General features: G+C 40.6%; 1 protein-coding gene across 1 annotated transcript in view; it reads right to left on the reverse strand.

Moving 5' to 3' along the window:
- The window catches only part of BRE (brain and reproductive organ-expressed (TNFRSF1A modulator)), a 288,488-nt gene that overhangs the window by 233,607 nt on the left and 39,415 nt on the right, over nt 1-15,466 (reverse strand). Inside the window, exon 4 of the mRNA XM_019549599.1 lies at nt 3,057-3,151. Coding sequence (XP_019405144.1) covers nt 3,057-3,151 — 95 coding nt within the window. The remainder of the gene's footprint in view (nt 1-3,056; nt 3,152-15,466) is intronic.

Consider the following 15,466-nt stretch of genomic DNA (forward strand, 5'->3'; position numbering starts at 1 on the left):
CGTAATTTTTAGGCAAGTTGCAATGTATGACACCACTCATATGGCAACATCTGATGGCATGCCATGAAACAAACTGCTAAGGCAGCTGTGGTCATTGAAAGAACAGCTTCGTATCTGCTGTCTTCTGGAATTCTGTTACGTTTGCTATTTGTTTAAGGAGTCTTTGGACTGCATTTACTTCAATTTTGACAGCCAGAAACTACTACAAAAAAGCATAAATAATTGCTTAAAAATTGAAGTGTTTCATTATATAATTATGCGCAGTCTGTTAACCAAGCTTTTCCTATAGCCAGCGGGTAAAATATCCTACTAATCTTGAAGAACAACTTTGCATTAAAGGAGCTAATCAAGTGCTAATTGTAGCAACAATACATACATACATATTTGTGAGAAACTATGGGTATGCTACATTTCTAACAATACAAGGAACTTAACTAACTGGAGGCAAGGCAGAATAGAGGGGCTCCAGGAACGGGACAAGGACAACTTTCAAAAGGTAACAACATTGCTGAAGTGCAGCACACTAAAGAAAGGGTGTTGATTTGTGGAAGTTTCTAATTAATTAAAATATCAGACATCTTATGTAATTAGTATCTTGTAGGTGTTGTGAAAGAAATAGGCCTTCAGGAAGTGATGCCAACTAAGGGAGAAGAGGAACTTTGCAGTCAACATAGAAAGGATGCCTGTGTATTGGAAGTGACATGTATGAAAGCATGCAGGTACCTGTGAGAGAAGCACACAAAGAGCATCAAAGATAGTATTCATGGTAAAAAACAAAAAACAAAAACAAACAAAAAAACAAAAACCAGTGAGCAAGATAATAAGCAAAAAAGGTGAATAAAACAAAAAGCAGCTTGCAAAGGGATTTGAACAGCAGTTCCTAACCTGTGCGTTGCAACCTCAAAGTGGGTCACAACATCAGTAGGTGGGGTTGTGGAGGCGAGGGGCTGTGGGTTGGGAATGAAGGGCCTTACTGAAGAAAAGTTTGGGAAGTGCTGAATTAGAAGTTTGGGTTGGTATCGCTATGTAATTGTTTAACATTAGAAACATGGCAAGTATACTTGATGTATATGTGGTATGGTTAGTCAAAACACAGACTCCTGTTGTAATGGCCTACTTATCAATAGCTTTTATATGAATAGCCCCTCTTCAAGGTGTGAAGAATTCCCTTCAAGAGTTTCATTTCCTTCAAAAGATACCTTTGTTGGACTTTTCATTTTTCTTTTTATTACACAAAAATGTTAGTCTTTAGTTTGTACATTGATGGTTAGACAAACCTTTAACTGACGTTGCAATAATTACCACTAAGAAAATTGGAATATTACAAACAAACAGAGAACTGAAAATGAATTAAAGTAGGCAACCACTGATCCCCTGAATCATAGTGTATGCATAAGAGGTCTAGTCAGGTGCCTGATGAATTAAAGACTGATAATAAATGTCAGACTTCACTTATTACAACATATATTTTATTACTTATCTGAAGGACATAATAAATAAACTGCAATAGGTGCTAGATTATTACATCTTGCCTGGGAACATAAAGAATTTGACAATTAATGAGACAGTCCTAAAATAGGGATAGCAGCCCATCATTAAATCAAATTCCTGAACAGATGCAACAATACAAAGCTATTTAAATCTATTTAAGCAATTAATTTTGTTTCTCTCTATGGTATACGCACATCTTAAACTGTGAATAAAAAAAATACTTTCCCCTTTTTATGATTTTTTTTCTATTCTTCGGTGTTCTGAAAGCAACAGTGAAAGAGAAATTGGTATTTTCAGTTTTATGCCTCCCTGCTTTGAGTTAACAAATGTCTTTGTCAAGATACAGAAACACTAGTTCTAGAGAAATCTAAATGAAACATCCCAAAATACATAGCTTTCTCTAGCTCATTTAGCAATAATCTGAACCAAATGAAACTTAACCTTCAGTATGAAATAGCATCTCTAACTAATTAGCCTCTTTGATGTACCATAGCAAGAAACGACATTTGCAGTGTCACAACTGCATATTTCCAGGATTGCAGAAGTGCAGGTACAGTATTACAGGGACGTAGGATAGCTGAAGAGAGACACACTGTTAGGAATGGAATAAGCACCAATAACAAGCCCACAGTGAATTTTTGCGACCTATTGCTGACAAATGTATGCATTTCTCATGCATTCATGACTAAAAGATCCCTCAATGTTTATCATCATTCATCTAGTGAATAAAACCAGCTACAAGCAGCAGCCAGCAAAACTACAAAACCTTTAAGGAAAATTTAAAGTTATTTCATCTCGATTCCCACCGGGCAGGAAAGATACTAGAGTGTTAAACAAGAGGCATGTTTTTCAGACTGGAGAAACACCCTAATGTGATGTATTACATGTATACAACCAAAGTTCACCTATGAACTGAACAGATTATCTTTATAGGCAAACAAGTACCTAGTACTTCATATTTAGATAATTTATATCAATTTTCATATTAACAACACTTCATAACAAATTATTGTCTACTTAATGGGTTGGTTCTTATTATTTTTCCACTCCAAAGCTTGCTCCTATTTTGACTGCAGTACTACTTCATTGTAAGAATAAATTTTAGAGTCCTGTCTGACAAATGTCCACAGTATGTCTCCACCTGGTTTCCCCTCTTCCTGGTATTAATATGGTACCAAAAGAACAGCACAACCAAATTTCTAACCATTAAATGTTTTAAAGGTAAGAACAAAGTTTAATTCTTTGCTGTAAAGAAGCAAATATTGGAAATTATCTAGTGCTAAGTAGATAAAACGCTTTCTTTAAAATAGAAACTCTGAACAGGTATTTACTGCAGACAAGATACGGGGCCTCCAACGTTTTGTCTTGATTTAAAGTTGATTTCATAAAATATGTTTTTATTGAATGTTTCAGTCATTACAGCACGAGAAAATGTCTATATGCTCACAACAGAGTCAAATACAGATTAAAATTATTCTGCATTGTTAGTAAATTCCTGTTATTAAACTGTTCTATAAGCCTCTCCAGCATATCATGATCACATAAAACACTGAAGCTGTACTCACATGCAAAGCAGAGGGATCTGGCAGGAATTCAGCATCCTCTCCAAAGATAAAATCCGGTGGTAGCTCTGGATAGTGGGCATTAAAAATTATATCCCCTGAAATATAAGTAAACAAATATACTGTTTATTTCCACTTTGTACTCCCCAATCCTAAATGCTACAATGAAAGAAAAAAAAAAAAAAAATCAAATCAATGAACCCCTTTTTATTTAACAAAATTCATATGAAAGACACAAGTATCAGATGCACTGATGATAAAGTTAATTGAAAATGCACTACAGAAACATATTATTACTTGCATTGTCATTGGTTATGCCACAGGCAAAGCCCCAAAAAACAATTCAGTTAGAAAAGGAACTCTGTAAAAAAGCACCTTCTTTATAGCAACGCATTATATTAAAATATTTGTAACCAGCATGGTTTGCTCCCTTTATTTTTATGAGTCACATTTATTTACTGAAGGAAACCTATTGATTTTACACAGGTGCTTAGATATTATGTGATGGATGGACGTATAAAACCCTAAGACAGATGGGAAACCAAGTTTTTGTTACAGTTAACACTTCAGAGTGAATACAGAAAAAAGAAACTGAAAACAATTCTGCCTCAAGCATCATCACAAAACTGTCAGCTATGTTCCATTTCCAGAATCTCTATTACTGAACATGGTGTAAGAGTCAGAAAACAGCTTAATTGATGTAGCTTTTCAGTGCTGACGGTTGTGCATAAAAAAAATCATCCTTGGCATTATAATCAGAATGTGTTAGATCTGAACATCTGAGACAAAAAAATATAAAATACTAAAATATATATTTTTAATCACATCACTTCCTATACTCCATATTCTTGACTTAGATGCAGATTATATTCAGAGTCAGGGCTTTCCACAGATAGGACCATTGCAAATTAAATTAGTGGCACTGTCCTTCAATTATGCAGTCATTTTTCCCAATGAACATAATTTGGGGGCAGGGCAGTTAAGTTCAATGGGTGTCAGCTCAACTCGCCAGATCCTAACTGAATGTAACAGAATACAACAGAGATATTAAAGATCTGTGCTAGAAAGTTATTTGTTTCCTGCTTATTAATGGTAGGTAGAAGTAAAAAAAGTGGATCAGTCTGACTCTTGAGTACTCATCTTACCAATGTTGCAAAGCATGAAAGATGAAGGTTTTTAAATAGTACATTACAAATTACAGTGGAAAGAAATTTCTAAATGTGTTGAACCATAAAGTTTCCAGAGATCAAGATGTGGTTGGTCATCAGTATGAACTTACACAGAAATAAAGTGAGCTAAATAGGAGCAAAGAACTGTCTTAAAAAGAAACTACATTCAGTACTACTATTCTGCATCTGAACTGCTCTGTTCCCTTTGTGATGACACATAAAGGATAACTCCATGACCCTCAATGTGCAAAGTAGATTTGTGGGGCAGGAAGAATTAAAAAGGAAGGAGCTGGCAGTGAAAGCTTTTTATTATTGTGTTCTACTACTTCTATAAAGCATACATAAACATAGCAAAAAGCAGAAAGTAGAGTAATAAATATGAGAGAGAGGGGGAGAGAAAGAGGAGGAGAGAACACATTTCCCCCTTGCCCACACACAAGTTTTCTGTATTTCAAAATTTGTGTAGGAATTTAATGCTGGTGAAAGTACTGGATTTACAAATCTTGCAAACTGATGTCTTCTATTCATCTAGGGGCCTGGCACAGCATTTTCATAGATGTTACGGGCTGGAAGGGACCTTGCAAGATCATCGAGTCCAGCCCCCCTGCCATAGGCAGGAAGTCTGCCTGGGTCAAATGATCCCAGCAAGATAAACATCCAAATGCCTTTTGAAGGAATCCAGAGTAGGTGCTTGCACCACTTCTGGAGGAAGTCAGTTCCAGACCCTAGGCACACAGACTGTAAAAAAGCTTTTTCCTATGTCCAGTCTAAATCAGCCTTCCAGGAGTTTGTGGCTATTAGACCTTGTTATCTCTTGGGCAGCTCTGGTGAACAACTGTTCTCCCAGGTCCTGATGCACACCTCTTATATACTTATAGGCTGCGACCAAGTCCCCCCGAGCCTTCTCTTCTCCAGGCTGAAGAGTCCCAAGTCCGTCAGACTCTCCTCATAAGGCTTACCCTCTTGACCTTTGATCATATGGGTGGTTCTCCTTTGGACTCTTTCAAGCTTATCCACGTCCCTCCATAGTTTAGTGTTGTCCACAAACTTTGCCAGCCCACATCTGATGCCCAAATCCAGATTATTAACGAAGATATTGAAGAGAACTGGCCTGAGTACTGAGCCCTGAGGGACGCCACTGGTCACCTCACGCCACGTTGATTCACTCCCATCAACTAGTACTCTTTGGGTCTGACCCCAGAGCCACTGGGCCGTGTGATGGTCGAGGCTGCAGCTCCCCAGCTTAACCGTGAGGACATCGTGAGAGACCAAGTCAAAGGCTTTCTTGAAATCCACACATATAACATCAATATAGTCTCCTGTGTCCAGGCAATATATCACCTGGTCATAGGAGGAGATGAGGTTGGTCAGGCAAGACCTCCCAGTAACAAAACCGAGTTGGCTGGCATTCAGGAGGGTGCCTTCCATTAGCCTGTTCCTGATGGATCCCTTGATGATTTTCTCCAAGATCTTTCCAGGGATGGATGTCAGACTGATTGGCCTGTAATTCACTGGAACTTCCTTCTTTCCTTTTTTGAAGATTGGGACCACGTTGGCTCTTTTCCAGTCTTCCGGAACCTTACCGAGCACCACAGATTTTTAGATATCTTTGCCACAGGGTTTACTTGGATGTCCATCAGCTCTTTCAAGACACTTAGGTGCATTTCATCCGGGCTCACGGACTTTTGGATGTTTAGCCTCTCAAAGTGTTTCCTCACTTTATCTACATCAATTGTGGGCCTGCCTCCTACTCCCTGGGTTTTTTGCATCCAGTCCGACAGTGTGACCCCATGGTTGGGTGGAAGATGGAGGCAAAGATTGTTTAGGAGACTGGCTTTTTCTTGGGTGTCAAACGTCAGCTGCCCCATTTGATCTCCCAGGGGTCCAATATTGCCTTTTTTCTTTCTCCAACTTCCCACGTATCTGAAGAAGGACTTTTTGGTGTCCTTCATTTCTGTGGCTAGCCTGAGTTCGGTTTCTGCCTGGGCTTTTCTGGACTACTCTTTACATGTGCGGGCTAGTGCTGAGTAGTCTTCCTTGGTGATGCTTCCCATTTTCCATTTGGCACAGGTTTCTCTTGTAAGTTTCAGGAGGTCCAACAGTTCCCTGTTTAGCTAAGGGGGCTTCCCTGCCTGCAGACTGCATTTCTTGTGGGATGGAATGGACTTCCCTCGGGCTTCAAGGATTGCATTTGTAAGGAATAACCATCCTTGTGAACTCCCCTTTCTAAGGGGCCATGGCCTCTTAGTGCCTGACCAAACCAATCTTCTGAGTTTGTGAAAGTCAGCCTTCCCAAAGCTGAGAATTTCTGTTTTACTGACGGATTTGCCCCCCCCTGCATTAGACAGAAAAAGTGATCAGTTCACCAAGCTCTCCCTTGATCATCACGTTGCTCACCAGCTTGAACCTTTGGTCAAAACCAGATCCAGCAGCGCCTCTCCCCATGTCAGCCCATAGACCTCTTGCATTAGGTAGAGGTCATCAATGCAAACAAAAAAGCTATGTGACCAGTCAGATTTGGCCATGAGCTCTTCCCACAAGATGTTAGGGAGGTTGAAGTCCTCCATGATGATCGTGCATCAGAACCGTGCAGCCTCAGCCATTTCCCTACTGAATTCACGGTCCAGCTCTTCTTCTTGGTGGGGAGGTCTATAATAGACTCCTACAAGTACATTTCCTTCCCCATGCTCTCCCTGTATTTTAACCCAGAGGGACTCAAGATGCCTTTCATGGTTAGTGAACTCAGTTTGAAGGGAAGTGTACTGCTCCTTGACAGAGCTACATCCCCATTCCTCTTCCCAATACAGTCTCTATACCCACAGACCAGTCGTAGGTGGAATCCTACCAGGTCTCCATTATCCCTATTAAGTCATAATTTTTATTGCACAAGAGAAGGGCCAGTTCCTCTTGCTCGTTTCCCAAGCTCCTGGTGTTTGCATACAGGCAGTTGAGTCTGTCATGGGAAGCCCTGGGCTTCCTTATGTGATGGGACAGGACCTTTCCTTGGGTTATTGTAGCAGTGGGTTCCCTTGAGTTACCCAAGTTATTTTTACTGTGGTTGATATGACCTGGGCTAGAATGAGTTTGGGGATCTTCTCGGTCACATCCAGGACATGAACCCCAGGGAGGCAGCAGATCCCATGGGCTAAGGGGTCAGGGTGACAGAGCACTCCCTCAGGAGGGAGTCACCCACCACAATTACTCTGCATCTTCTTCTAGGGACAGTTGCTGGTGGCCTTCCATCCTCACATGCTGGAGCCAGTCACTTGGCTGGCTCTGCTGATGTGAGGGGTTCAAAATGGTTGTGCAGCTCCTACAGGGTGGTCAACCTGGTGCAGTGCCTCCTTGGGTCTGAGACTACCTTCACCCAGGCAACCCCTGGCTGGACTGTATGGCAGCTCTTTATTTCCTCCATCAGCCGTCTGGCATCCAGTTCCTGCCCTACACCTCCAACGGTGTGCAGCTACCACACCATTGCTGGAAACTCCCTAATCTGGCACTCCAGGGCCTCCACCATTGAGCACATCCCACAACGGGAGGCGTCAGTACTCCCACATCTAGCTGCCTGCATCTGAGCCAGGCAGCCTCCACAGGAAGCCAGGGGCTCCATCTGAGTGGAGGCTGGGGATGTGGGTCCCGCCCGGGTAGGGGTAGGGACTGCAGGTTCTGTTTGGGTAGAAGCGAGAACCATGGGCTCCATTTGTGTGGAGATCCTGGTGGTACCATAGCAGGGAGGTCCAGGTGCATGGACAACAAGAAGGAACTTTAATCACTAAATTTCTGCAGCTATGCCTCAGTGCTGACCAAGATACACCAATTCCAGAGGAAGCGTGGATGGAACACTGGAATACGATCAAATAATCCTAGGTTGAATTCCTGGGTCTGACCAGCTAGATGACTGGGCAAGTAAACTCTCTTCTCTTTGCTTTATTTCCTTGGTAAAACCAGGATGATGGCATATAGGTTTAGTATAACATACCGAGTTTTATCCATAGAACTGACAAGTCTTATATGGGGTCAAGACAGTTCATTCGCAATAGCTTTTAGTCTTGGGTTTCCCTGCCAAATAGTGAACAACAGGATTTTCTTTTCTTTAATGAATCTGAATACCCTTTCACTGGAAACTTAAAGTACAAACTATCAAACTTACACATTAGTCAACAAACCACCATTACATGGAAATAATGTTGATGTACTATCTTTCAAAGCTGGATTTGAAACAGTGACCTTGAGTGAAAAAAATCATGAGGTTAGCTTAAACCTTATTACAAGCCCCCTGCAATCCTCAAGCCTGAGGTTCTTTAGTTACCGTTTTGTTTCTAAGCTTTTCACTGCAACCACAAAGGTCAGAATTTCTTTTATTTTTAATCAAAACTTATGCAAACTTAACTTTAACAGTTGTGCTTACCAAAAAGCCCACATACCATCAAATTACTAGGGCTGACAAATGATAAAAAAAAATTGCAATTAATTACAAGATTAAAAAGTAGTCACAATTAATTGCAATTTTAACTGCACAGTTAAACAATAGTTAGCACCACCCCCATCCCCAGCAGCCCATGGTCTGTGTGCCCTGTGGCTCCTCCCCGCCACCACCAAGAGAACACAGCTCCAGCCCCAAGCCTGGCCTCTCCTGCTCCTGCTCTGGACTTGCCCTGGCCAGAGCAGACCAGCTGGAACCCATGTGAACAGCCCTGACCACAGCCTTCCCTGTGCCTGCTCCAAACTCACCTGCCTATGCTGGGCAGTGGCAGCAGCTGATGCTCAGCATGGAATAAAAGCAGCCATTCTTTCTGTTGGGCCTGCCTTGCTGCAGCTGCCTGGAGCTCATGCCCAGGCTGCCCTACAGCTCCTCTGCACTGCCACCACAGCCTCACTGGGTACCCCGGAGGCAGTGGTGACACAGCAAAAAGGAGTCATAGGATAGCCCGGGAGAGGCTTCTGGGTAGCTGCAACAAGAAGGGCCATGCAGCGTGAGGGAGAGGGGCCACTCTTCCTTTGTGCTGAGTAGCATCTGCTGCCCGCCCACTGCCACTGCTCAGCATGGGCAGGTGGGTTGCAGAGTAGGCTGGGGTCAGGGCTGTGTGTGTAGGTTCTGGGTGGTCCAGAGCTGGTCCACTTCACTGGACAAAATGATGTGCAGAATTAATGCAATTAAAAAAATAATGCAATAATTTGTTTTTGCATTAATCGTGCAAGTTAACTGTGATTAACTGGCAGCCCTATAAGTTACCAAATATCACAGGGCTTGTGATGAAAAAAAAATCAAGAGTGGAAACTGATTAGTAAATTTAATACTGCTTGAAATTTCTCTTCTAAATCAGCAGAGCTGGCCATGAACAGATGTGCTTTGTAATGTGCCCCAAGTGCCTTCAAGCAATGATGGTATAGGTGCACACAAGCCAAAGAATGAATTAAGTTCTTCAAAAAATGACTCTTGAAAAATGGGGACTTTTTAAAAGCACTTCATTTTGAAGTGCTTCCTGAAACTTCTGTATACTCCAGCAGCTTCTGTACACTCCAGCATTTCACAACATTTTGTGCCTTGGTCCCATTTCTCTTTACCTTCTGTCTTCTTCCTGCTTAACTGCTGGCTTAGTTGGGTCTCTAAGACACCTAAGTTGAAGAAGTGGAGTTTTATACTTTACTCTGAGAGCAGTGAGATTTAGTACAACAGAAGTCATCCCTGCAGGTAAACTCAATGTCCAAGAAAGTTCAGCCCCATGTTCACATGAGATTCACCGAGTAAATCCAATAGATTTACAGTTCCTGAGAAGAATACACTGTACTTCCATGAATAACAAAACATCTACAGAAACCCCAGAGCTTGCTGTGATACTATCTGATTTTCTACTGTATTTGTAAATGGAAATTAAAGTTCTCAGACAAAACAGAAAATGTAATTTTCAACTGGAGTCTGGAAGTAGATAAACAGAAAATGACAAAGAAGACCATTCCAGATTAGGGGACCTTCACAAAAAAAAAACCTTAAATTGACATTGGCCAAATGAATAGGATATCAAGTGGAAGCTGGATGAACCTACTGGATGAACGGGTGAAAAAATCTGTATGAAGGAAATTGCAGCAACTCTAGCTGGAAGAAATAAGAGTGTAATTATGATTTGGGAAACCAATGGATTGTTTGAGGAAAGGCATGATGTGTACTCGCACTCCTTCATGAATTTAAGCAAGTTTCAGCAGCGTATGCTGGCGTCTGCCAAAATAGTCATCGTGAGAAGTGAACCAGTACTGTGAATTAAGTAGTGAGAGTCAATACATCTCAGTTAAATTCATCCTAATCTAACCCTTTTGTGAACTCATCATGAGACCCAATACCTTAGGAACCATCTGTTTTTTTTTAATTCTCTTTTAATAGGACTTATTGCTTAAGTTTCTCATTTAAAAAGTGTCCAAATGTTGTTGTTTCCATAGAGTAATTGACATTTCCCAGTAGTTTAATGTAGGTATTATATGGGGTCTAAATAACATACAAAAGGTACAAAATAAACCAGAATGAAAGTTCTTTAACAACCAGTTAGTCAGACATGCAGTCACTTCCAAATTTTTCATTAGAGAAAACTAAAATTAAGCCCCATATTATTAACAGGTCACAAGCCAATTAAGACTGCAGATTCATGCTACTGTAGTTGCCTGTTTCTAATTAAGACAACAGAGCACCATTTAATGAATCATTAATACCAACTTCTTCAGCACTATCGGCATTCCTGAAGGTCTCCTAGTCTCCTAGGCAAATGCTCACCCTAAGCTTATTCTGTTTAAACAGTCACACCTGCTATAATCATAATTTATATGTACAGTTCACAAAAAGTGTGCATGGATCAGAAGGGACACAATACAAATTAACTGATTTTTCCAACTTTGGTATGTTTATGTGAAATTAATATAAAAACAACACAGAAAAGTTTAATATTATCCCATAATATTATGGGCTATTTTATATCACTAACAATTTGAAGACCCCTAAACATTTTTGAATGGAGGTACGGATCTCTTTGGAAATTTTGAATGAATTAATTGCAAGTGTGGGTATTCACACACTTCTGACAACACAGTCATCTTTCACAGATCCCGTAGAGTCTGCAGACCCCCACAGGTCCATATACCACAGGTTAAAAGCCTGTCCAAAATAATTGAAAAAAAACAACAACACTTTTTTTCTACATTATGCTGTGCATTAAGCTCTGTTGAAAAACCAGGTCACCATACTGATGTTACCCACACTGTTCCTAGTTCATTTCTCCCAACTGTATAGATCTTATAATTTCATATCTAATGGGTAAAATCCTTAGAGTCAGAAGTGCATTTTCTATTTTGCTTTGGGAAATACAAAGTACAGCTTTAGCCACCAACAGCAAGAACTTTATAGCAGCAAAACATACTGTAAAAGGTGTTCTGTACTCAGGAATTTTCTGCTCATCATGTGCACTACAGTTTTGGTAAATTCTTTTTAACTACTACCCAGTGAAATTAAAATTAAAAATGAACATTTTGGTTAGCCGGGTCACCATATTCAAAGTAGCAACGATTCCTCGCACTTAAAAGCATGGCCTGCTTTGTTCAGGAGATTTGGCAAATCTTATGTTATTTAGATGACATAAATATTACTGTCAGATATAGTAACATGTTTATTGCATATAGGATTCTAAAGGCACTTTTAGAATCTTGAGCTCCCATTTTTGTGGAATAAACATTAAAACAGGTATTACAGAATCAACATTGCAGATTTTTTCCAAAATCTTATTACACTCTGACCCTCCCAACCCTCCCCCCAACCTGTATCTTGGCTCCTATCTACGTCCACAGCCTGTGGCTCGTGTCTCTTTTCCCTTTCTCTTGCTTCCTACCCCTTTTCTCCTCATTCTTACCCTCTTACTGCTGCAATACTTCCAGAATCTTCCCCATCTATCACCCCATCTGTTTCCTTTATTGCCTGCCAACTGCCTAGGCACAACATTGAGATGAACAGTTTCCCTGATCTCAGTTCCTATGCCCAGCACCACATTAGCCCATCACAGCTGGAGTATGCAGTTACAGACTAAGTTCTATTCAAACCCTGCAGTCCTGGGTTGGAGCACACCCAGTACCGACAATATTACCTGCCAAACCATAATAAGCCTCTACTAAGTAAGTGAAAACCACAATTTTTGAAGGCTTGTGACTTGGGCAGTTTTGGGTGGATTTTCATAGGGAAAAATAAAGCCATATTCCTATCCCTAGGGTGAACTCACTGCCAAATTTCAAAGTATAGAAGTGCTTGGGCTTCTCAAAACTATTGACCCTGTTTTACTCTCTGAAACAGCTGTTCCATTTTTATTATATTGGATAAATAAGATGGCAAATAACCCATATGTGAACTCTCAACCCAAACCTTTAAAGCTATAAACACCCAAAAGCATGGTTTTAGAAATGGACTCTGTTGGGCAACCTTAACTACAGACACTGCTACCAGCTACACTCAATTACTTTAGTAATATCTGGTCCTTAATAGCTCTTTTCAGATGTTCACTTACTGAGATACTAATGAGTTCTCAGTATTTCTCAAAATTAAACTTCCATTTATTGTCCCGTCTTTCTAGTAGTTTCTTCCTCCACACTTTAAATTTCTCTACCTTCTCACTCATTTTTCTCTCCCTCCATTCTCAACTTTTGCTCTTTTTCTCCCAATTCTCTATTTTTCACTTTACTTCTATTTGTCTTTTTCTCTCCATTAACTCTTTCACTGCTTATAATACCCCCTGCACACCTCGTTTATCACCATCCTACATTAGCTTCTTTTTGCTGTCACTACCCACATTTATAAGAGGGATCTATGTCATGAAGAAGGGTGTCTCGTGCTCCCTCCACTTCCTACAAAAGCAAAAACCTGATCCTCTGCCCAGTCTCACAGGACCCCATCAGAAGCAGAAGCAGAAACAGGAGTTTGGCCCCTCCCCTTTTTTCCCCACTATCACATTTTCCAGCTGAGTGGTACCATTAGTAATATGCAGCTGGGAGGACCATCCCTGTCTTCTTCCACTTCAGTATGATCTCACACTCATGGGGCTGACACAACTAGCTGTGGATGAATCAGTGTGCTAAAATCCTAAAGTAGATCTGTACACCACAGGAAAGATTATACAGTGATTAGTGATAACTAGCTAGTTGAAATTATGAAAGTGTAGCTCCATATTTCTCAATTCTGTTTTTACCTGCCACCACAACCTGAATTGGGAAACCACCGTGAATGAGCTTATAGTAGAATCACATGCTGAAGAACAGTGCATCCACAACTTTCACACTTGAAAGACCATATGCATTTTATCACCTTTATAGATTTCGTGGTTGAAGCTTACTTCAGTAGAATTTCAATTCCAGCTAAATTAATACAGATTTTTAAGCTGTTCTGATAATAAAGTTATTTGAGGTCAAGAATTAATTTAGAATACAAGTTAGAAGAAAAAGATGCATCCACAGATGCATCATGATTAGGTCCAAGGTGGTGATCCTCCCCTTCCATGTGACACTGGTCAGGCCACAGTTGGAGTACTGCATCCAGTTCTGGGTGCTGCACTTCAGGAGGGATGTGGCCAGCATCAAGAGGGTCCAGAGGACGGCCACTCGCATGATAAGGGGGCAGCCCTACAAGGAGAGGCTACTGGACCTGAACCTGTTCAGCCTTCACAAGAGAAGGCTGAGAGGAGATCTGGTGGCCATCTATAAACTTACCAGGGGGGACCAGAGAGGAATGGGTGAGACCCTGTTCCCCCAAGTACCTCCCCAAGTAACAAGGAACAGTGGCCACAAGTTGATTGAGAGTAGGTTCACGCTAGACATCAGGAGGCACTACTTCAGTCAGGGTGGCCAGGATCTGGAACCAGCTTCCAAGGGAAGTGGTGCTGGCTCCTACCTTGGTGGTCTTTAAAAGGAAGCTTGATAACTACCTAGTGGGGATCATATGAACTTAAACTTACCAGGGGTCATACGAGCCCAGTATTCATTTCTGCCCAGAGCAGGGGGTCGGACTTGATCTGCTCAGGTCCCTTTTGACCCTACATCTATGAACTGATGAAAAGCATACTGTACACATCTTCTGCTTTTCAATATCCTACAGTACCATTCTATGTCTGTTTTCCTTCTTCACTCAAACAGCATTTAATCTTGAAATATTTGATCTTATAGGCTTTTAAAGAAAAAGCTAAGATGACATCAAGAGACAGAAAAATGCAAAGATTTAAGTTTTAATGTCAGTCTGCTATTTACCTTCCTATTTTTCTCCTATTCTAATCTGTTCTCTAAAATTCATAATGAATCTAACAAATGAGTAACAGTTGATTCTAAGCAAGGTGTAGGTAGCTTTGAAACTAAGAGGTTCTTTAGATACTTATGGATCTATTCTACAGAAGCCTATGTTATATTCATTAATTTTCCACCTACCACTCAACCTTTTTGGCTTTTGACTTTCCTTTGCAATTTTAAAAGTGAAGCTAAAACTGAATGAAGTTACTCTGTACTAAAAGAATTCAAGTTCCCTACTTAACCCACAGAATAAGTACAACACAGACTACCCATTGTCAAGATACCCTGACAATGTCCCACCAGCATTACTTTTCTAGAAAAACAAACAATAGGGATGGAAGATTCTCAATTTCCATTTTCAGTCAATGGCCCAAAGTACCAGTCAGCACCAGTTTAGTCCTAAATATATACTGTACTGTGGACATCTGTATCCAACAAGGGCCAAGAAAGAAACCAATTCATTTCATGTTGACCACCAAAAACCTGAGATACTGAAAGAATTCAATTCATTTCATTTATCAAAAGGATTTTATTATGGAGTACAAGTACTTTCACAAAGAGAGAGTACACACCAGGTTGAACATGGTTCAACTACACATCACTCCAGATTTCAGGAAAACAAATAATGCCCCTTCATTAATTACACACACACACTTCTACATATGTATGTGTAGAACTGTCTCATCCATCTATTCAATGCACTAATAACCAAATCATTTATCTTCTCCATCACCTCACACACCCACAGCAGTATCCTTATTGGTGAGTTGGCACAAGCAGGCAAACTCCCAGGAATGATGATCAAGGCACAAAATGAATGAGAATGAGATTATATGTATTTATTACTGGAGAAGGCTACAGATGTAGCTCCTTTTCTGCTACTGGTGTTGCTGCTACTAGATACTTTCCCTCCCCACAAAGGGAAGAAAATAGGAAACTCTGGGAAGA

This window comes from Crocodylus porosus, unplaced genomic scaffold, assembly GCF_001723895.1.
Source record: "Crocodylus porosus isolate Cpor-Errol unplaced genomic scaffold, CroPor_comp1, whole genome shotgun sequence".
In the NCBI taxonomy this organism is placed as follows: domain Eukaryota; kingdom Metazoa; phylum Chordata; order Crocodylia; family Crocodylidae; genus Crocodylus; species Crocodylus porosus.